Source organism: Callithrix jacchus, chromosome 22 (assembly GCF_049354715.1).
Source record: "Callithrix jacchus isolate 240 chromosome 22, calJac240_pri, whole genome shotgun sequence".
NCBI lineage: Eukaryota > Metazoa > Chordata > Mammalia > Primates > Cebidae > Callithrix > Callithrix jacchus.
The window spans coordinates 11,352,481-11,376,691 of NC_133523.1; the positions used below are offsets into that span (position 1 = coordinate 11,352,481).

The 24,211-nt window shown below is 44.8% G+C and overlaps 1 protein-coding gene across 1 annotated transcript; it reads right to left on the reverse strand.

Moving 5' to 3' along the window:
- Positions 1 to 693: 693 nt before the first annotated feature.
- On the reverse strand, positions 694 to 23,961 carry ZNF564 (zinc finger protein 564). Its single transcript, XM_008987354.6, has 4 exons — positions 23,809 to 23,961; positions 4,401 to 4,527; positions 4,134 to 4,194; positions 694 to 2,862 (listed from the first exon to the last, which is right to left on the reverse strand). The coding sequence occupies exons 1-4, from the start codon at positions 23,809 to 23,811 to the stop codon at positions 1,404 to 1,406; spliced, it is 1,650 nt and encodes a 549-aa protein (XP_008985602.3). The 5' UTR covers positions 23,812 to 23,961; the 3' UTR covers positions 694 to 1,403.
- Between the last annotated feature and the right edge of the window lie 250 nt (positions 23,962 to 24,211).

Genomic DNA, 24,211 nt, shown 5'->3' on the forward strand with positions numbered 1-24,211 from the left:
TCCATTACCCAATTTCCCTAACTCTTGGCAAATGATATTGTACTTTTCTATCAATATGACTACTCTAGATACCTGATGTAAGTAGAATCATAGAGTATTGTCTTCATATGAATGGCCCATTTCACTTACCATGTCAAGGCTCCTCTTGCAGCACATATGAAAATTTCCTTCCTTTGTAAGGTTCAGTAATATTCTATCATATGTATAAACTTCTTTTTGTTTATTCACCTGTTGACGAAGACCTGAATCGCTTCCAGTTTACCTGTTGTGAATGATGCTATGTACACAGGTGCACGAAACCTATTTGAGACTTTGCTTTCACTCTGTTTATATTCCCAAAAATGGCAATTGCTGATCATGTTATTTCTGTTATCTGGGGATCTGCCATGCTGTTCTCAGCAGGGTTGTGCCATTTTACATTCCCACTGATAGTGCACAATGTTCTCAAACATTCCACTTCCTTGCCAGCATTTGTTTTTCATCTTTAAGAGTACTTATCCTAGTGAGTATGAGACGGTATGTACATCTTGAGTTTGATTTGCATTTCCCTAGTGACTAATGCTGTTGAGCATTGTTATATGCTTATTGGCCATCTGGATATCTTCTTTGGAGAAACATCTAAGTCCTTTCCTTGATTTTAAAATTGGATTGTGAGATTGGGTTGCTAAAACAAAATACCATAAATTGGAAAACTCGATTAATCAACAAACATTTATTTCTCATGGTTTGAGAAGCTGGGAAGTCCAATACCAAGGCACTGGCAGAGTCCATGTCTGGTAAGGGCCTGCTTCCTAGTTCAAAGATAGGTATCTTCTCACCGTACCCTCTCATGGTGGAGGGCAAAGCCAGCTCTCTAGGGACACATATTAGGAAACTTACAAAGCCTCCATCTTCATATCATCTAATCCTAACCACCAACCACCACAGACAGGGCCTCCAAATACCATCACATTAGGCGGGGGTAAGTTTTTAATATATGAATCTGAGGGACATACAGTCAGCCAAAACATTCCACCTCTGGCCCCCAAAATCCATGTTGACACATGTAAAATATATTTATCTCACCCCAAAGACCTCAGAAGTCTCAGCTAATTCCAGCATGAACTCTAATGTTTGAACTCAAACTCCAGAGTGTCATGTCCATAACACGTAACTCAGATATGGGTGACATTCAATTCATGCTGAAGCAAAATTCTTCTTCAGCTCCAAACCTGTGAAATCAAACTAGTTGTGTATTTCCAAAATACAATGAGACAGGCATAGGATAGACATTCCTATTCCAAAAGTGAGAAACAGGACAGGAGAAAGGGGTGGGCTCCCAAACAAGTCCAAAACCCAAAAAGCAAACTGAAGACTTTCCACACTCTTTATACTTGCATGATTTTCCTCCTTTATGCATTTTCTCATGTATTCGAAGGTTGTGCGATAAATGAAAGCTTTCCCATATCCCTTACATAAGGTTTATCTCCATTATGAGCTCTTTCATGTCTTTGAAAGGAACTGGAATAACTGAATGTTTTTCCACACTGCTTACATTCATAGGGTTTTTCTCCAGTATGAGTTCTTTCATGTATTCGAATGGAACTGGCATAATTGAAGGCTTTCCCACATTCTTTACATTCATAGGGTTTTTCTCCAGTATGAGTTCTTTCATGTGTTCTGACAGAACTAGGACAGTCAAAGGCTTTACCACATACCTGACATTTATAAGGTCCATCTCCAGTGTGCAGTATCATATGTTTTCTAATCCTTTTAAGGGAAATAAAGGCTTTCCCACATACCTGACATTCATAGGGTTTCTCTCCAGTGTGAGTTCTTTCGTGTATTTGAAATGAACTGGGACAGTCAAAGGCTCTACCGCATATTTGACATTTATAAGGTCCATCTCCAGTGTGCTTTATCATGTGTCTTCGAACGCTTGGGAGAGAAATGAAGGCTTTCCCACATTCCTTACATTCATAAGGCTTCTCTCCAGTGTGAGTCCTTTCATGTGTTCGAACATTACTGGAAGAACTGAAGGTTTTACCACATTTATTACATTCATATGGTTTCTCCCCAGTATGAGTTCTTTCATGTTTTCTAACATAACTGGGAAATATAAAGGCTCTCCCACACACTTTACATTTATAAGGTCCATCCCCAGTGTGCCTAATCATATGACTTTGAAAATTTGTGAAAGAAATGAAGGCCTTCCCACATTGTTTACATTCATGGGGTTTCTCTCCCGTATGAGTTCTTTCATGTATTCGAAACAAACTGGGGCGGTCAAAGGCTTTTCCACATTCCTGACATTTATAAGGTCCATCTCCAGTGTGCCTAATCATGTGTCTTTGAAAACTTGCGAAAGAAATGAAAGCTTTCCCACATTCCTGACATTCATACGGTTTCTCTCCAGTATGCGTTCTTTCATGTATTTGAAATAAACTAGGGCGGTCAAAGGCTTTCCCACATTCTTGACATTTATATGGTCCATCTCCAGTGTGCTTAATCATGTGTCTTCGAACACTTGGGAGAGAAATGAAGGCTTTCCCACATTCTGGACATGCATAAGGTTTCTCACCAGTGTGAGTTCTTTCATGTCTTCGAAAGGATTGACAAGAACTAAAGGCTTTCCCACACTGCTGACATTTATATGGTTTCTCTCCATACTCCTGATACTCATATGGTTTGTGTCCAGCATGAGACCTGATGTGCCTACTAAGGGACGAATGATGCATGAAGACTTTCCCACACAAACTACATTCACATGGTGTTACTATAGTAGGAATTTTCTTGTTCAGATTAAGATTAAGAATCTGACTGAAGGCTTCTCCACATTGATCGTGTTCTTTACTTTCACTGAGTCCCACTTCCACATGATTGCTGGAAAAAATAGAAAGCACGATTTACTGGTTTATTTGCAACTTTATATTTATTAATAGGTATTCAACTTACATTTTTACCATAATCAGGGAAAGGGTAAGGTTTTTAGTCCTGTGTGGTTTGAAAGTGAATGAATGGAATGCTCTGCAAGAGAGCATGACAGTAGCTATTATCAAAAAAGTGATATTTATATATACAGTTTTGGGGTTTTTTTTGAGATGTAGACTCACTCTGTTGCCTAGGCTGAAGTGCAGTGGCACAATCTCAGCTCACTGCAACCTCTGCATCCCGGGCTCAAGTAATTCTCCTGTCTCTGCCTCCCAGGTAGCTGGGATTACAGGCACTTGCCACTACACCCAGCTAATTTTTTGTATTTTTAGTAGAGATGGGGTTTCACCATGTTGGCCAGGCTGTTCTTGAACTCCTGACCTTGTGATCCACCTGACTCGGCCTCCCAAAGCACTGGGATCACAGGCATGAGCTACTGTGCCCAGCCCTAATTTTTTTTTTTTTTTTTTGTTTGAGACAGAGTCTTGCTTTGTCACCAGGCTGGAGCGCAGCTGAGATAGTGGCGCTATCTTAGCTCACTGCAACCTCTGCCTCCCAGGTTCAAGCAATTCTCCTGCCTCAGCCTCCCAAGTATCTGGGATTACAGGTGCACACCACCATGCCCAGCTAATTTTTGACTTTTTTAGTAGAGACGGGGTTTCACCATGTTGGTCAGGATGGTCTCAATCTCTTGACCTCATGATCCACCCGCCTCAGCCTCCCAAAGTGCTGAGATTACAGGTGTGAGCCACCATGCCCAGCCAATTTTTGTATTTTTAGTAGAGACAGGGTTTCACCATATTGGCCAGTCTGGTCTCGAACTCCTGACCTTGTGATCTGCCCACCTTGGCCTCCCAAAGTGCTGGGATTACAGGCGTGAGCCACTGTGCCCAGCCAATTTTTGTATTTTTAGTAGAGACAGGGTTTCACCATATTGGCCAGTCTGGTCTCGAACTCCTGACCTTGTGATCTGCCCACCTTGGCCTCCCAAAGTGCTGGGATTACAGGCATGAGCCACCACAGCCAGCCCAGTTTCTTAACACTATTTCCAAGTGAATGATTTTGCAACACTGAACATCTATGTCACACTTTTTCTTTTTTTTTTGTTGAAAAAGTTGTGTGAATAAATTTGAAGCTGAGGCTTATTGGTCTGTTTCCTTATTTTTTAAATTTCACGACATACCAAGAAGGGGATATTGCTTTCTCTTATCAGTGCAAATTACCTTAAAATTCTCCCCTGATTTTTGTACCAATCTTCAATGCTCTGGTCTTCCCATTTTTTCCCTAAAATATAGTCAGAAAAAAATCCTTATGAACTTATAGAAATTACAAAAATACGACTAAATTCTAACTTCATGACGAGGTGCAAACAGTTCTGATTTATTTGCCCAAGTATTCCCTTTTCCACATCTAATATAATGAAACAGCGTTAAAGAGCAAGAAATACTTCTTCTCTAATTGACTAAGAGAAAGAATGATATCATCCTTACCTACACAAGCCAGATTTCTAAAGGTTTCCCGCATCACATCTCTGTAGAGTTTCTTCTGGGAGGGATCCAGCAAAGCCCACTCCTCAAGTGTGAAGTTCACAGCCACATCTTCAGAGGCCACTGAGTCCTAAAACATCCCAAATATGCAATGCAGGAGGAAGGGTGAGATGACAGTACAGGGATGTAATCAATTCATCAAAGTTCACAAATGGCTGAGTGTAGTAGCTCATGCCTATAATCCCAGCACTCTGGGAGGCTAAGGCAGGCAGATCACCTGAGGTCAGGAGTTTGAGACCTGGCCAACATGGTGAAACCCAGTCTCTATTAAAAATATAAGTTAGCTGGATATGGTGGCAAATGCCTGTAATCCCAGCTACTCAGGCGTCTGAGGCAGGGGAATTGCTTGAACACAGGAGGTGAACATTGTGGTGAACTGAGCTCACGCCACTGCACTTCAGCCTGGGTGACAGAGACCCCATCTCAAACAAAAACACCAACAAACAAAAAGTTCACAAGTTATGTGGCCATCTCCAAACATTTATTTTATGATAGATTGTGGGAAGAAAGTTGCCCAGGTGCCATGGCAAGAGACTGAAGGCACAATCTGTCCAGGCATAACAGATTTCCTGATTACTTAGTTATAGCAATGATATATTTACCGATTACTTATAGAAATGACACCAAGTAGATATCAGATTCAATCACATAATTATATGTGATTATATGTGATTACATCATTATTACGTCATTATTCACTATTAATCTTTGCTTTAGTGTAGGAACATTTTAGTCTTATAGTATAGACATAATCGAGGGAAATGTAATTCGGAACTGAAGGGACATTGTGAGAAGTGATCAGGAGGTGAGAGTAAATGCCTTGTGGTAATGCCAGCACCTGGGAAGGCACCTGCTACTTAGCTGGCAAGTATTGCCAAGCATCTGGGGAGGCACCCATTATGCAGCACATTGTGAGGGGGAGTTTCCCTCTCACTAGGGAGTTCAGAGAAAACTCTGCTCTGTCGGGTCTTGAGGAAGGTCTGACACTAGGCAGCCTGGCCAACAGACATCCAGGGGTTTAAACACCTCTCTATGGTGCTGTGCTCAATGGTCACCATCCTTGTCCACTTTCATGTTCCACGTTCCCACAAGATGCTCCCTTGTAAACTCTTAGAAGCTGTGAGAAGAATAGAGGTATTCTAAAAGCCTTTGCTCTCTCTGATAAGTGCATAAAGATACTGATGTAAGTGCCTCCCCTCCTTGCAGTGGCTACTTGAGAGGGACCCTCTGTACTGTACCCATGTGACCCCCTGAGCTGTACCCACATGCCCCCCGCCGTATTTTAAGAATGTGATTTGCTTGACCCCTACCAATCACGTCAGATGAGTCACTCTCCTGACCCTGCCTCCCTGCCTTGCATACAATAAACATCAGCCAGTCCAGGCATTGGGGGCCACTGCTGGAATCTGCCCCTTTTTGGTAGCAGTGGTCCCCTGAGCCCAGCTCAATTCTTCTCTTATCTCTGTGTCCTTGATTCTTTCTTTTCTACGATCTATCATCTCTGCACACAAAAGAACACCCACTACACCCTGCGGGGCTGGATCCTGCAATAAATAAACATGGTCGTCAGAATTCTCTCTATCCACATTCACTTTCTCATGAACTTAATAGCCACATGAAAACACACAACTGATCTCTACATTTTTACTGTGGTCACTACAAGTTTTATTGGTCTCTAATGGCAGGATGCAGTTCACCTTAGAGAAACAAATAAAACGCCATACAAAGAAAACAAATTTTAGGATCATCATTCCTTCTGAGAAAAACTTGCATTTCCTTTCATATCTCATATCAATCAGCATTCCATGAAACACAGGGTAGGCCGAGTATGGTTGCTCATGCCTGTAATCCCAACACTTTGGGGTGACAAGCTGAGGTCAGGAGATCAAGACCAGCCTGCACAACATGGTGAAACCCTGTCTCTACTAAAAATACAAAAAATTTGCCGGACGTGGTGGTGGGCGCCTATAATCCCAGCTACTCAGGAGGCTGAGGCAGGAGAATGGCTTGAACCAGGGAGGTGGAGGTTGCAGTGAGCCGAGATTGTGCCACTCTACTCCAGCCTGGGTGAAAAGAGTGAAACTCCGTCTCAAAAAAAAAATGAAAGAAAAGAAAAAAGAGGCCAGGAGCGGTGGCTCAAGCCTGTAATCCCAGCACTTTGGGAGGCCGAGGCGGGTGGATCACGAGGTCAAGAGATCGAGACCATCCTGGTCAACATGGTGAAACCCTGTCTCTACTAAAAATACAAAAAATTAGCTGGGCATGGTGGCGCGTGCCTGTAATCCCAGCTACTCAGGAGGCAGAGGCAGAAGAATTGCCTGAACCCAGGAGGTGGAGGTTGCAGTGAGCTGAGATTATGTCATTGCACTCCAGCCTGGGTAACGAGAGCGAAACTCCGTGTCAAAAAAAAAAAAAAAATAGGAAAGAAAAAAGAACCACAGGGTAAAACCTGAAAAAGGTTTCCAGGAATAAATAAATAAACACTGAAGAAGTGGGACCATTTTATTCTGTTCCCTTCAATAAACATGAGAGAAGGCCCGTGGAAATCCACTTTCTGACAAATCCAGCTGACCATACTTTCCTGAAGGATTCTAGGCCATTAGACGTAGACAGGTCAAGTTGGTCGAATCAAATTATTCCTCTGCAGAAGCATTCATTTTAACCTGCATGTATAATATTACAGACTCAGCACTTTCTTTTACTCTGACCCACTTCACTAGGCTAGGAAGCTACTGGGAAGACAGAAATCAGGTATGAGGAAGAAGGTATGGCAACTTAGGCTGTGCCCCCCACCCAGCAAAACCGCCACAGTCAAGAGTGTCAGGGCAGTTCCACCTGTTTTTAGCTCATATATGCATACATACTAAGGAGACAAAATGGCGGAAGAGCTTTTTCTGGCAGATACATAACAAAGTACCCTATGCCTTGCTTAACTTGAGGAACAGGTGGAATATAATTCTACCACAAAAGCAAAGTGGCAATGCATGCTGCAACATGGATGTGACTTGAGAAACCTATAAAGAAGCCAGTTATGGCTGGGCGTGGTGGCTCACGCCTGTAATCCCAGCACTTTGGAAGGCCGAGGCAGGTGGATCACAAGGTCGGGAGTTCGAGACCAATCTGGCCAATATGGTGAAACCTTGTCTATACTAAAAATACAATAATTAGGCGTGGTGGTGGATGCCTGTAGTCCCAGCTACTTGGGAGGCTGAGGCAGGAGAATTGCCTGAACCCGGGAGGCGGAGGTTGCAGTGAGCCAAGATCACACCACTGCACTCCAGCCTGGTGCCTGGCGACGGAGTGAGACTCTGTCTCAAAAAAAAAAAAAAAAAAATTAAATTACATTAAATTGAGCATTCCCATGACACCTTTTTAGAATAGGTAACACCTCTCAGAACTCGAGAACACTTAAGTTAGTATCACCAGTTCATTACAAAGAATACAAGGCAGGAACTACCAAATGGAAGACATGCGTAGGGCAGAATATGGGCTAGGGGGGAGCAGAGCTTTTCTGCCTTTGCAGGTTAAACACTCTCTAAGCACCAACTTGGAAGCACTGTGAACCCGTTCATTTAGGAGTTTTATGGAGGTTTCACTACTCAGGAATTACTGATTAAATCACTGGCTGCTGGTGAATAGCTAATTCTCCAGCTCCTCTCTCTCCCATGGAGGTTTAGAGGTTGGGGCTGAAAGTTCCAAGCCTCTGATCAAGGATTGGTGATTCTGAGGACTTAACCCCCAGCCTGAAGCTGTCTAAGAGCTCCCCAAGAATCATTTTAGTAGAACAAAAGACCCTCCTCTCACCCTTATCTGACAGGAAATTCAAAAGAACATAGAAGAGGCCAGGCACGGTGGCTCACACCTGTAATCACAGAACCTTGGGAGGCCAAGGCAGGTGGATCATTTGAGGTCAGGTGTTTAAGACCAGCCTGGCCAACATGGTAAAACTGTGTCTCTACTAAAAATACAAAAACTAGCTGGGCATGGTGATGTGCACCTGTTATCTCAGTTACCTGGGAAGCTGAGGCAAAAGAATCGCTTGAATCTGGGACCAGATGCTACAGTGAACCTGGCCCATCCACATGATTAAGTATTGTTCATTGACAAAAAGAAATAAGATAGCAAACTATAAGACACAGAGAAAACTTAAGGATGGCTGTGGTGGGTCACACCTGTAATCCCAGCATTTTGGGAAGCCAAGGTGGGTGGATCTCCTGAAGTCAGAAGTTTGAGACCAGCCTGGCCAACATGGTGAAAACCCATCTCTACTAAAAATACAAAAATTAACTGGCTAAGCACAGTGACTTACGCCTGTAGAGCGAGGTGGGTGGATCACGAGGTCAGGAGATCAAGACCATCCTGGTCAACATGGTGAAACCCTATCTCCTTTAAAAACACAAAAATTAGCTGGGTGTGGTGGTTCCCCGCCTATTGTTCCCACTACTTTGGAGGCTGAGGCAGGAGAATCCCTAGAACCCAGGAGGCAGAGGCTGCAGTAAGCCGAGATTGCGCCACGGTACTCTAGCCTGGTGACAGAGTGAAACTCCACCTCAAAAAAAAAAAAAAAAAAAAAAAATTAGCCAGGCATGGTGGCAGGCACCTGTAATCCCAGCTACTTAGGAGGCTGAGGCAGGAGAAGCACTTGAAGGAAGGAGGCAGAGGTTACAGTGGGCTGAGATAGCACCACTGCACTCCAGCCTGAGCAAGAGTGAGACTCCGTTCAAAATTAAAAAAACAAAAGTACAGGTCGGGTGCAGTGGCTCACACCTGTAATCCCAGCACTTTGGGAGGCCAAGGCGGGTGGATCAGGAGGTCAAGAGATTGAGACCATCCTGGTCAACATGGTGAAACTCCATCTCTACTAAAAAATACAAAAAATTAGCTGGGCACAGTGGCACTTGCCTGTAATCCCAGCTACTCAGGAGGCTGAGGCAGGAGAATTGCCTGAACCCATGAGGCAGAAGTTGTGGTGAGCTGAGATCGCGCCATTGCACTCCAGCCTGGGTAACAAGCGAAACCCCGTCTCAAAAACAAACAAACAAACAAACAAAAAGTACATTACTAAGCAATAGAATCCAATCTAAAAAGGCCATATACAATGTGTTACCAACTATAAGATATTCTGCAAAAGACAAAACTATGGGACATTAGAAAGTCTTTGGTTGTAAGAGATTTCAGGATGGAAAGGAGGGACGAATGAATATATGGACTATAGGTGATTTTTAGGATAGTGAAACTACCCTAACAGAAATAACGACACTTGTCATTACCAGGCACAGTAGCTCACACCTGTAATCCCAACACTTGGGACGCCGAGGTGGGTGGATCACAAGGTCAGGAGTTCAAGACCAGGCTGACCAATATGGCAAAACCCCCATCTCTACTAAAAATACAAAAATTAGCTGGCAGAGTGGTGCATGCCTGTAATCCCAGCTACTCAGGAGACTGAAGGAGGAGAATGGCTTGAACCCGGGAGGCGGAGTTGTGGTGAGCCAAGATCGCGCAATTGCACTCCAGCCTGGGTAACAAGAGTGAAAATCCGCCGCAAAAACAAAAAAAATCATCAAAGTCCAATAAAAACATAATACAGTTAACTCTAATGTAAAATGTGAACATTAATGCAACAATATTGGTTCCTCAATTGTAACAAATGTACCACAGTAATACGCTATGTAAAAAATAAGGCAAACTGTAAAGAGGGGTGATCATTAAGTAACACTCTACTTAATGATCAATTTTTCTATAAGCTTAAAACTGTTCTCTCTTAAAAAAAAAAAAAAAAGGTCGGGCACGGTGGCTCACACCTGTAATCCCAGCACTTTGGGAGACCACGGCAGGTGGATCATGAGGTCAAGAGATCGAGACCATCCTGGTCAACATGGTGAAACCCCACCTCTATTTAAAAAAAAAAAAACACTGTTCTGAAAAAAATCTGTTACAAAAAGTTAAAAAGAAGACAGACTCATGACAATCCGCCCCTCACTGGACCATGTTATTTTTTCTTTCTTTCAGACAGGGTCTCCTTTTGCCACCCAGATTGGAGTGCAGTGGTGTGATCACAGCTCACTGCAGCCTCGACCTCCCAGGCTCAAGTGATTCTTCCACCTCAGCCTCCCAAGGAGCTGGGACTACAGGTGCATGCCACCATGCCTGGCACATTTTCATATTTTTTATAAAGACAGGGCTTTGTCATGTTGCCCAGGCTGGTCTCAAACTCTTGGGCTTAGGCAATCCGCATACCTTGGCCTCCCAAAGTGCTGACATGGCAGGCATGAGCCTCCATGCCCAGCCCATATCATCTTTCATGCAACTGATTTGAAATTATTTTAGTAAGCCATCAGGGTGATGAATAAGGTCTTTAGCCTGAGACTGCGAAGGGAGGAGAAGGTTCCAGTCCAGCACTGTATACTCTGAGAAGTGAAATTAAGACCGCGGTTACTGTCTGGAACATAAACATATATCAGTATCCTTGTATGGCGGACTTCGTATAAGACATGTGTTGGCCGGGAGTGGTGGCCTGTAATCCCAGCACTTTGGGAGGCCAAGGCAGGCAGATCACCGGAGGTCAGGAGTTCGAGACCAGCCTGACCAACATGGTGAAACCTTGTCTCTACCAGATACAAAATTAGCCAGGTGCAGCAGCACATGCCTGCAATCCCAGCTACTTGGGAGGCTAAGGCAGGAAAATCACTTGAACCCAGGAGGCAGAGATTGCAGTGAGCTGAGATCGCACTGTTGCACTCCAGCCTAGGCAACGAGTGAAATTCTGTCTCAAAAAAAAAAAAGACATGTATTACCTTGATTTCTATTTTGGGTATCTCAATATCTATTTTGGGTACATAAGAGATACACCAGATGCTGTGGCTCATGCCTGTAATCACAGCTCTTAGGGAGACAGAGTGGGGAGGATACCTTGAGCCCAGGAGTTTGAGACCTGCCTGGGCAATACGGCGATACCCCGTTCTCCACAAAAAGGAAAAAAAAAAAGAAACACTCAGATATTTTACCACAAACAGGAAAGTCTCACACAAACACTGAAGAGTCTGTAAAGTGGCTAGGCGTGGTGGCTCACACCTGTAATTCCAGCACTTTGGGAGGCCAAGATGGGCAGATCACAAGGTCAAGAAATCGAGACCATCCTGACCAACATGTAAAACCTTATCTTTACTAAAAATACAAAAATTAGCTGGGTGCGGTGGTACGCGCCTGTAATCCCAGCTAATCAGGAGGCTGAGGCAGGAGAATTGCTTGAACCCGTGAAGTAGAGGTTGCAGTGAGCTGTGATGGAGACACTGCACTCCAGCCTGGCAACAAAGTGTCTCAAAAAACGGTCTGTAAACTGATGTGTCATCGAGCCCATTTTTGGCTGGTGTTAAGGTGACTGCTTGATGTTTGGTCAGACAGGCTAACCCCTGGATCTGCTTATCACAGACTTCCCAATTAAGGGATGAAAAGCAGCAATCCTTCATTGGCTCCCCCAGGTACACATGTGGTAATGTCATCCATGCCAACTCCCTACTGTTATTCAGTTAGTTACTCTAATGCTGCTTTTCAATCCTCTAATTTATAGTGGGCCATAGTAACGAATTTAACTGGGGATACAGCTCCAGGAAATTCTGTCTTGCCAAGCCACTTTGTAAGACTCAGCAACTTTATTTTTATCATTTTAGAGTAACCCTGCTCAGTATAGGGTATCTTAGGACAATGGGTGCTCTGACCATGGTTAATTGAAACAAGGCAGTAATTCTGATGGTTAAGACAAGGCACATCTGCTTATCCTCTATTATATATTCATTACTCAGATTACAGGGTTCACCTGGCTTAAGTTTAGTGGGATCACCAGGTATAAGTTTAATATGTGCTTTATGTTGATTAACAGTATGAAGAATTGTTAATTTGCACATTACAGCAGGTATTAATTTAGAACCTACCTTGTGGGCCAGGTGTGGTAGTTCCCAGCACTTTGGGAAGCTGGGGCAAGCAGACCACTTGAGGTCAGGAGTTCGAGACCAGCCTGGCCAACATGGTGAAACCTCATCTCTACTAAAAATACAAAAATTATCCAGACCCAGCTACTGACGAGGCTGAGACAGGAGGATTGCTTGAACCTGGGAGATAGAGGTTGCAGTGAGCCGAGATCAAGCCACTGGACTCCAGCCTGGGCACACAGCAAGACTCCGTCTCAAAACAAACAAACAAAAAACAGAACCTACGTTCTTGAGGAAGGGAGGCACAGTACCATGCAGTTCCTTTTATCTTTTTTGCTGTGTATTTGGATTTCCAATTGGGTAAAACTGTCAACCTGTTTCAGTACTTTTTTCCCTTTGTTTCCTCCATTGGTGGTTGGTTTTGCCTGTCTCTAGATATATATATCAGGAACGGGGAAAGGGACTGTCCTGTCTACCCTAGTATTTCCACATTTTCCTCCCCACCCCCCAACTCCCGCCCCCAGCCTTACATCTGTATCCTCAAGATCAGGGGCCTCCTCCAGGGCAGAAATGGTTTTACAAGGTTTAAAGGACTCCAGGATTGGCTTCAGTTTGAACTACTCCCTCTCCTGTGCAATAGGGTGTATGTGGATGTTGTCCCCTATAATACCAAAAGAGTGAATATCCTTGTGGTGACAGAAGAACAGGCAGTGGCAGCAGCAGCACTTAGGAGTCCTGGTGGCCCTCTGATATTACAGTATGAACTCAGTCAGGATTCTTGGGGTGACAGAGCCACAGGCAGTAGCAGCAGCAGTACTTAGGGGTCCTGTAGCCCTGTAGATACTACAGTATGGATTAGCCAGGATCCTTGTGGTGACAGTGGCACAAGCAGTGGCAGCCGCACTTAGGGGTCCTGTGGCCCTCTGATATCACAGTATGGACTCAGCCAGGATCCTTGTGGTGACAGTGGCACAAGCAGTGGCAGCCGCACTTAGGGGTCCTGTGGCCCTCTGATATCACAGTATGGACTCAGCCAGGATCCTTGTGGTGACAGAGGCACAGGCAGCAGCACTTAGGGGTCCTGTAGCCCTCTGATATTACAGTATGAACTCAGCCTACCATCTAACAGCTGCCTTTCCCCTTCTCTTCTTTTTCTTCTTTTAAAATGACTCCTCTCCCATGTGCAGTGGTTCACACCTATAATCCCAACACTTTGGGAGGCCAAGCAGGAGGACTGCATGAGCCCAGAAGTTTCAGGTTACAGTGAGCTATGATGGTGCCACTGCACTGCAGCCTGGGCAACAGAGTGAGGCCTGGTTTCCAAAAATAATTTTTTAATTAAAATAATAACTATTCTTTCAGATAGAGTCTTCCCCTCAGCACCTTATAGAAAGGACCAGAATACAATAGTACATATAGCTTCATTCTAAAAGACACAGGTCCAGATCAAGACACACAACCCAGGACCAAGGAGGGTTCTAATCCCATACTCCCTTTCTAAATGTCAAGGAATTATCAAACTAACAACTCGGGCTGATTATAGACCCAGACTTGCTGGGTCTCAACAACACAAGTACAGAGCAGGACAGTTCAAAGCAGGAGTTCCCCAGGAAGCCGCAGCTCAAAGTGCATGCCCAGTATCAGGCAGCAGAGCAGAGGAGCAAGCAAAGGCAGACCCCTCTACACGGTGGTTAATGTCCAGACATCTTGTTCATAGCACGAATTGCAGAGATGTGGTTCTGATGTTGACACTGATGATGGACTGTCTCACGCAGGCTGAAAGGGCATAAAAAAGCTTATTACTCTCATGTGATTGAGGTCTCTGGGGAGAACAGGGAAAGGCCATCAAGCAGGTGTGATATGGCTTGAGAGAGAAAGGGAAGCTGCCTGGCCAGGGTATTTATTATGTTGGGGTTAGGGCTGGATGAGAGTTCCATGGACAGACACCAGAAGACGGAACCCCAGGCTTCCCCGAAAGCTGGTCCCCGCGTGGGCCCAAGGGGAGAAGGGGAGGGTGAGGTTTTAGCACTTGGCAGACAAACATTAGGCACTGGAGTCTGACTACTCACTACTGTAAGAAAGGCAGGAAAGAAAAATAAACATTCCCAGTTGCTTGTTTTTATGTCGACAGTGACAGGATGCACAAAAACTGGTTATCTGGGGGTGGCTGGAGCAAGAGGACTCGAGTAGACCAGGATATGCTGGCAGGGAGTCATTTAAAACTGAAACTGTCAAGTGTACACTTCACACCAGAAGGGTATTTCTTTCAGATGAGTCTTTACACGTGTCCCTGGAGCACTCTGAAATATGTAAGAACATGATACCTCTAAGGCAACTGCTTTTTTTGTTTTTTTTTTAGGAGACAGGACTAGCTCTGTCGCCCAAGCAACATTGATTGAGCTATGATTATGCAGTGGTGCAATCATAAATCACTGCAGATTAGAACACCTCGGCTCAAGTGGATCCTCCCACCTCAGCCTCTAGAGTAGCTGGGACTATAGGTGCAAGCCACAACGCCCAGTTATTTACTTATTTGTGTATTTGTTTTGTAGAGACAGGGTCTTGCCATGTTGCCCAGGCTAGTCTTGAACTCATGGGCTCAAGAGATTTCCTGCCTTGGCCTCCCAAGTGTTGGATTACAGGAGTGAGCCATCACATCCAGCCTTGAAGTCTTATTCTCACTGGCAAATATAAGAAAAACTGTAACAGTTTATACAGATTTGAAATGAGCCTGGAAACTCCTAATACTTTTAACAGATGGTTTTTAGTATATTCAGAGATACATGTAATCAAGATTACAGTCAATTTTCACCACCTCAAAAATAAGGCCATGTACCTTCTACCTGTCAATCTCCTATCCTCCCATTCTTCCTCCACCAATCCCCAGCCCTTGATAACCAGCAATCTTTTCGGTCTCTGTAGATTTTCCATTATGAATTTTCATATAATCAGAATCATGTCATGTGGTATACTGATTTTTTTTTTTTTTTTTTTAAGACAGAGTCTAAGCCAGGCGCAGTGGCTCATGCCTGTAATCCCAGCACTTTGGAAGGCCAAGGCAGGTGGATCAACTGAGGTCAGGAGTTTGAGACCAGCCTGACCACTGTGGTCAAACCCTGTCTCTATGGGGGAGAAAAAAGAGACAGAGTCTCTTTCTGTCACCCAGGAAGTGCAGTGGCGCGATCTCAGCTCACTGCAACATCCACCTCCCGGGTTCAAGCGATTCTCCTGCCTCAGCCTCCCGAGTAGCTAGGACTACAGGCACTTGCCACCACGCCCAATTATTGTATTTTTAGTATAGACAAGGTTTCACCATATTGGCCAGATTGGTCTCGAACTCCCGACCTTGTGATCCACCTGCCTCGGGCTTCCAAAGTGCTGGGATTACAGGCGTGAGCCACCACGCCCAGCCATAACTGGCTTCTTTATAGGTTTCTCAAGTCACATTCATGTTGCAGCATGCATTGCCACTTTGCTTTTGTGGTAGAATTATATTCTGCTGTATGGATATTATACATTTTGTTTATTATCCAATGATGTATTACAGTCAGCCCTCCATACTCAGGGTTTCTGGATCCTCAGATTCAACCAACCTCTGATCATATACTATGTAGTTAGGTCTATGATGATTAGGTACATACCAAACATGTATAAACTTTTCTTCTTCTCATTATTCCCTAAACAACACAATATAACTAGTTACCTAGCATTTATGTTGTATTAGATATTATAAGTGAGCTAAAGATGATTTAAAGTACACGGAAGAAAATGTTTTCTTAATATCCATTTTCGGTTGTTCTGTAACAAAGTACAGAAATGAAATAACAGATTTTGGCCAGTGGCTCACACCTGTAATCCCAACACTTTGGGAGGCTAAGGTGGGTAGATCACCTGAGGTCAGGAGATCAAGACCAGCCTGAGCAACATGGTAAAACCCTGTCACTACTAAAAATACAAAATGAGCAGGGTGTGGTAGCACACACCTATAATCCCAGCTACTTGGGAGGCTGACGCAGGAGAATCACTCGAATCCAGAAGGCAGAGGCTGCAGTGAGCTGAGATTGGGCCACTGCACTCCAGCCTGGGCAACAAGAGTGAAACTCCATCTCCAAAAAAAAAAAGTAACAGATTTTGGCAGGTTCAGTTTCCTTCCTGCCAGTTTGCTTAATTCACTTATTACTTATAAGTGTGTCTGGGGGGGGGGGGATCTCTTGGATTTTCTACATGTAAGATCATATAATCTGTGAACAGGAAAAAATTTTCTTCTTCCTGTCCAAGTTTGATGTCTTTTCTTTTTCTAGTCTACTTGCTCTGGCTAGAACAGCCAGTACTATGTTGAATAGTAGTGGTGAAAGTTAACTAAGTCTCAACAGATTTTTTAAAATAGCATAAAAAATAATCGTAAGTTAAAATATAAAATGATTGTATAATACACATTTAACATATGAATATACATTTTACACTGTTAAAATATAAATATAAAATAATATTAGCTGGGTGCAGTGGCTCACACCTGTAATCCTAACACTTTAGGAGGCAAAGACAAGAGGAATGCTTGATGCCCAGGAGTTCAAGACCAGACCGGGCAACATAGTGAGATCCTGTCTCTATAAAAAAAAAATAAATCTGGCCAGGTGTGGTGGCTCATGCCTGTAATTCCAGCACTTTGAGAGGCTGAAGCAGGTGGATCACAACCAGCCTGGCCAACAAAGTGAAATCCCATCTCTACTAAAAATTCAAGTTAGCCAGGTATGGTGGTGGGCACCTGCAGTCCCAGCTATTCGGGAGGCTAAGGCAGGAGAATTACGTGAACCCGGAGGCAGAGGTGTGGTGAGTGGAGATTGCACCATTGCGCTCCAGCCTGGGCAACAGAGTAAGACTCCATCTGGAAAAAAAAAAACTGAAATAGAACTCAGATATCTAAAAACAGCAAAGACTTTGTACAGTACACTGTCAGTGTTATAGCCTGAATCTGTGTGTCCTTCCCAAAATTCATATTCTGAACTTCGAACTCCTAATGTCATTGTATTAGGAGGTGGCATCTTTGGGAGGTAATGGAGGTTAGAGATCATGAGGGTGGCGCCCTCATAAACGGAATTAGCACCCTTAGAAGAAATGATAAGAAACAGCTTGCTTCCTCGATACAATGACAGATGATAATCTGAAAACTACAAAGCAGGCCCTTACATCCACCAGTACCTTGAACTTGGACTTCCCAGCCTCCAGCACTGTGAAAAATAAATTTATGTTAAGTCACCCAGCCCACGGCAGTGTATTACAGCATCCCCAGGTGACTAAGACAGTCTGGCACTTTCTCAACCATACATTAAGTATATGAAATAATTAGGACATTAAGGCAGTAGCAGACAGACCAAAGAAATACAGCAAATTCTGAAACCAGGGCATCTATGTAAGGTATGTGAACCTATGACAGAGCAGGTATGGTCAGTCAGGGACAGAAACGATGGACAGTTAACAACAGAGGCAGGGATAAATGGTTATCTCCAGGAGAATAATTCATGTTCTGCCCATCATCCACACATAATGTTATGATTTCAGTGTAGAGCTGTCTATTGTAGTGAATTCTTACCATTTTATGTTACCTCAGAAGCCACTTTGAATATGGCTTTAACTTTTTCATACCAGAAGCAGGGCTTAGTCACTCTTAATAGTTTCCATTTCTACCCCTCCTCCATTTCCTCCATGTGGTCACTCCAGTTATCTGCCTTACACAGCTGTCCCCCAGTGACCACCTCCCCATCAGACAGCTAGATACAAACTGCTAGGAATCATCCAACTGACCCCACGCAAGGAATGCGCAGATAGGCTGCAGGACCACCTCCGGCCAGCATGTGACTCCAAGGAATTGCCATCTGCTCACTCTAAACTCACCAATTACAACTCCCGCAGGAGTCTCCAATAAAGGTGTCTGTCCACAAATTCCTCTCTCTTGCTCCCCTGGTGAGGTGTGTATGTCAGGTCCTAACCAGTCACCCTCTTCCTGTTGGCCTATAAGGAGAACTATCCTTTTTCTCTGGGGTCTATGACCCACCAGCCTGCTTCACCCAGAGTTCACAAGGAAACCCACATTTGGAAGGCTGAAGAAGCCTGAGGACCATTCTGTGAAGAAGTGGCCCACTCCTAAGAAACGAGTGAGGGAGACATTCTGGGAGCACCACACATCCTACTCTCCTCTTCTTATGATGTGCAATCATGGTCTCAATTCTCACCAGTGACCACATGTTTACCTGGAGTCAGTTTAAGGTGCTGACCCCTGGTGTTTTTTCTGTGACACCAAATGTGCAAACACCGACCAGTTCTCCAACACTAGTGAGGTACCTAAGAATTCAGTTCTGATGCCTCTCAGAATTAACAGAGACTCTACAATATCAGGGCTCAGTCTCACCACATGCCAGTTCACATGCCAGTCACAAGTCACAGGGCCACCCACACTTCTGAAAAACTGTACAAATCTTGAGCTCCCATAATCTCCTCCTTGGGTTCAATAATTTGCTAAAACTATCGAAAGAACTCAACAAAACATTTTACTTAAGTATAACTCTGGAACAGGCAAATAAGAGGTGTAAGTGGCAAGGAAAGGGGAGTGGATAGGAAATGCTCCCCTTCTTGGGGTGCACCACCCTCCCAGCACATCAATGTCCTCATCCACCTGAAAGTACTCTCTGAATGTCTTTGCTCAAAAATTTTTACACAACTCAATCTCCAGCCTCTGCTCTTTCCTGAGGTGGGGGGCTGGAGCTTAAAGTGACAATCTTCTAGTCACAGGTTTGGTGCTTCTGGTCACCAGTCTCCACTCTGAAAGTATCCAAGAGTTCCAGAGTCACCTCATTAGCTTGAAACTCAACTATGTGTCCAGGCGCGGTGGCTCACGCCTGGAATCCCAGCACTTTGGGAGGCCGAGGCGGGTGGATCACAAGGTCAAGAGATCAAGACCATCCTGGTCAACATGGTGAAACCCCATCTCTACTAAAAATACAAAAAATTAGCTGGGCATGGGGGCACATGCCTGTAATCCCAGCTACTCAGGAGGCTGAGGCAGGAGAATTGCCTGAACCCAGGAGGCGGAGGTTGTGGTGAGCTGAGATCGCGCCATTGCACTCCGGCCTGGGTAACAAGAGCGAAACTCTGTCTCAAAAAAAAAAAAAAAGAAACTCAACTCTGAAAGGGGGTTGTTGCAAATAACAAAACACACTCCACCTATCACTTGGGAAATTCCAAGCGTTTTAGGATACCTGTCTCAGGAACTGCAGACAACACAAAACATATTTATTATACCACAGAACAAATACACTCTTAAATTAATAAACCTTTCCTCTAGTAGAAAGAAACCAAAGGTGTCTTTCATTAAGTCTGACCCTCACAGACATCTGCACAAATCACACTCTGGCTAAACCAACTCGGTGGATACAAACCCAAACTGACGACAATGTGAAATTTTACCCAAACTCTGTAATCCCGCAGGATACCTATGATTAAAGCACTCTCCACCACCACCACCCTTGGTGTTCTAGAGAAGCAGGCTACTGGGGGGAAAAAAAGAAACACCCTTCCCATTCCTAATTAAGATGTCCCTTATTTTACCTACAAGAAAGCCAGACAGACTCTCCAAATTCCCATTGTTTACTTCACAAACAATTGGCTGGACAGTTTTGTCTTCGCTGATCAGTCAAAACAAAATATCTGTAAATCAAACTTTTGGTTAAGTTTCTCTCCCTTTGACCCACGCTAAACAGCCTAAGGAAGCACCCACCCAACCCCTCCTTTATGACCCACCCTAAGAACAGGCTAACCTCAGGATAAAACGTTCTCTAATTCAGGATCCGATTTTGCACTTTCCACTCTGCCCTTCCCCCTGCCCCCACCTATTCCAAATCTTATTTGTTCCTCCCTATGAATGAAAAACTGTTTTAGGCGGAGAGGAGGGGAGACAGTCCTGCTCTGTCATCCAGGCTAGAGTACAGTGACACAATCACAGCTTACTAGAGACTTGACCTCCTGGGCTCAAGGGATCCTCCCATCTCGGCCTCCGCTGGGATTACAGGTTTGCACCACCATCCCCAGCTAATTTCTTTTTAGTTTTGTAGGGAGGAGGTCTTACTATGCTGTCCAGGTTAGTCTCAAACTCCTGACTTCAAGCAATCCTCCTATTTTAGCCTCCCAAAGTGCTGGGATTACAGGTGTAAGCCACGACTTCCCACCAGAAAAGGCTTTTTCTGTCTAACGTCTGGGATGCTTGCAGATCTTACATCTGCTGATTTCCCCCTTTTTGTTATAGTCCTTTCAAATAAAGTCACTTCTTACCTAATTCCAGATTTCTTGTATTTGAGGATGTCTAGAAACAGCTCTCTCAAATCATGGGAGCCCATGGTTTTTTGTTACTATCTGAACAATAACAATTACAACCTCAGACGTAACATCACCTTCCCAACCACACCTACGTGTGGATTCCCAGCTTCCCAGTGGTCTGTCGATTCTCTCAGTATAAAGGACTCCTCCCCTGGTTGGAGTGATCAGGCTGGGGCACCTGCAACTTCTACCCAGGAAGAACCAACTGGGACTTCAATCAACTCCCTTTGCAGGCTCTTAGCTTGGAGTCCCTCTGAGACACACTTTGCCTCAGACCTCTGCTTCCCCAGACAAGGCTATTCATTTACTTTTTTTTTTTTTTTTAGATCAAGTTTTGCTCTCATTGCCCAGGCTGGAGTGCAATGGCACGATCTCCGCTCACCACAACCTCCGACTCCCAGGTTCAAGTGATTCTCCTGCCTCACTATCCCAAGTAGCTAGGTTTACAGGCATGCACCACCACACCTGGCTAATTTTATATTTTTAGTAGAGACAGGGTTTCTCCAAGTTGGTCAGGCTGGTCTCCAACTCCCAACCTCAGGTGATCCGCCCGCCTCAGCCTCCCACAGTGTTGGGATTACAGGCATGAGCCACCGTGTGTGGATTCACTTATTTTTAGACAAGAAAATATCCTATTTAAAGACTCCATCAAAATCACTCAAACTCACGGCTTATATATATAGGTGGAAAGGAAACTGCAAAACATTTGTATGCTATAGTGCAAACATGAAAAGCACAAGTATTTATCCCTTTCAGACAATAAACATGTCACGTAATTATTGCTTCCATGACAATTTACTAATATATAATTCACCAATATTTAATATTTCAAAGTCCCATTCTGGCAGGATTTAGCATTAATCACCAACGTCCAGATGAAAGGATACATAACAGTTATGCATTACTACAAAATCTCTACCCTGCAAAGGAGAAGTTATTTTAGAGAATCTCTGTATTTCACCAATTTATCTACCACACTTTCTTGTGAAAATGTATTCGTTTCTCTCTAGCCATAATGGAAGACTGAATTTCCCTATTTCTCTGAGATTCTCATCCCCAGCAGCATTCTAAAGGCTAAGACCTGGAATTAATCTGAAATCACCCAAAGGAAGAAAACAGACCTCAGAAACCTACCACACGTTATGGGAAAGAAAATAGATAAATAAGACTTTTTAACAAATCGAATGTAAGACTAGATTATTGTTTTCCCTCAAATCTACTTTCTGCCCCTTTGTAAACATTTTAACTTGTTTTTCAAGTGCTAATGATAAAATACATTGTACATGTATTGAAAAAAGGATCAAATAAGCGAATAAATCTTTTCAAGGGTTTACAAACCCAGGAAGAGGCAGTGCTGACCTGGAATACAGACATTTATCTGAATCCAGTGTCAGGTGAGCTCACCCTATCACCTAGGACATCTCCCCAGCCCCATCCTGGCTGAGTGCTCAGTGACAGCCCTCCTTAAAGACAGTGAATTGTGCCCTGCTTTCTGCCCCTAGTGTATTTTAGTTTTCAGGTTCTTGCACCATTTCAATGGGGTGAGTTTTCCTTCTCCTTTGGGATAGTCTTTCTCCCTTCACTAGACTAAAACAATCCGGAGGTCAGGAATCGTTCGTGTCTTTTCCTCTCAATAACAGCCTAAGATTGGCTAACCATCAATGGGTCCCTAAGGAATGAAAACTGGGGTTAGGGAAGAAAAGCTGTGTCCCAAAGGGTAAACATTTCAGCTGAAAGGGATACCGGGAGACTCCTCCCACCTCAGCGTATCCAGCTCTCCCTTAAGAAGCCCCACCCCTACACTTCAGGCTGTCCTCTGGGAGGAGTGACCCAGGGGCTGATAATCACTAGATCCTCCAAAAGTGGCAGCTGTGGGCATCCTGGGTCAGGCCCATGCAGTTCTGAAACTCAGGACCAGGAAAAGATAGAGGGTCACATCACCAAGTAAAGTTTCCAAAGGGGAAATTCCACCCAAAGACATTCTGATTAGGCTTCGGGGCTTAGCAAAGATAAAAGGAGGGGAAGCACAAAATTTTTTTATCGCAGAGTATCAGGTTTTTATGCTCTGATCCCCTCTCAAGTTAAAAGTCCACAAACAAGAGGCCGGGCATGGTGGCTCATGCCTGTAATCCGAGTACTTTGGGAGGCCGAGGTGGACAGATCACGTGAGGCCGGGAGTTTTGAGACCAGCCTGGCCAACATGGTGAAACCCTGTCTCTACTAAAAACACAAAAATTAGCCAGGCATGGTGGCGCATGCCCGTTATCCCAGCTACTCCGGAGGCTGAGGAAGGAGAATTGCTTGAACCCGGGAGGCGGAGGTTGCAGTGAGTCGAGATCTTTCCACTGCACTCCAGCCTGGCGACAAAGATGCTGTCTCAAAAAAAAAAAGTCCACAAACAGAAAACAAATCCTTTCAAAAGAGGATGGTGAAAAAAGCTATGAACAACCAAAATACTGTGCCTAAAATACACAACAAAAAAACAGTTGATAAATGTTGTGATATGAAGAGGGGAAGTCACCTTTGGGAATGCGGGGAAGGAACCTGAAACTTAGGGATTTACTCCCAGCCATAGAAAAACCGAGGCTAAGAAACGGGAGTCGTAGGTTTGAGACTCTTTTTCCAGTACATTTGGAAGACTCGGAGGGATATCGGTCCCCCGGGAAAAAAAAAAAAAAAGGATGGACTGGGAACACCACAGCACACAGCTCCTCCCACGCACGAACCACACAGGCGAGGTGGGATTCCCCTGCGATCCTCTCGTGTCTCCGAACAATCTGGGGAGAGGCGGGGCTGCGGGCGCGGAGCTGTCCAGAGAGGGCTCCGAGGTTGGGGCCGCAGTCGCCGCGCAGGGCCTGGACAGGACGCCCGGGATACCGGCTACGACCCAGCCCCACCCAGCGGCAGAGGGGACAGAGGGCCTAGCTGCGCCAGAGGAACTCCGGTCCCAGACCCTGGAGTTGCCGCAGGGAGGCCCGGGTGCCTCCACAGCCGGTTCCGGCCGGTTCCAACTAGCCCCTCCCCCCGTCTCCAGACGCCCGGCCCAGCACACGCACCATTTCCCGGCTTCCAAGGTTTCCCGGGGTCCTGCCTACGGCTCTCTCCAGCCTGTGCAGGTCCCAGCGCGGCAGAGGCTGCGGTGGGGCCACCCGGGCCACTGGAGAAGGGGAGAACGGAACCCAAGCGCCGCGAACCCGAGACAGGAAGACAACGCGGAGTTGTTGAACGTTGCCCCCGTCCCCCTTGCAGAGTTCCTGATTGGATGGTTTGCAGGTCCCCGCCTCAGCGCCCCTGATTGGATGATGTTCTAAGCCATGCCCCCTCCGCACTGAGTGACAGGAGGAGCAATGCTGTATGTGGCTGAGTAAAACCAGATTGACAGGGTCTTGGCTACTGGCCTTCGCAGGCCCGACTTCCACCCTCAGTAACCTTCGGTGCGGGGGAGGATATTTGCATTTA

Coding starts and splice junctions, on each gene's coding strand:
- ZNF564 (XM_008987354.6), bottom strand. Junction 4,195..4,400: donor TAGAAATCTGGCTTGTGTAG/GTAAGGATGATA, acceptor ACTATATTTTAG/GGAAAAAATGGGAAGACCAG. Junction 2,863..4,133: donor AATCAGGGGAGAATTTTAAG/GTAATTTGCACT, acceptor TATTTTTTCCAG/CAATCATGTGGAAGTGGGAC.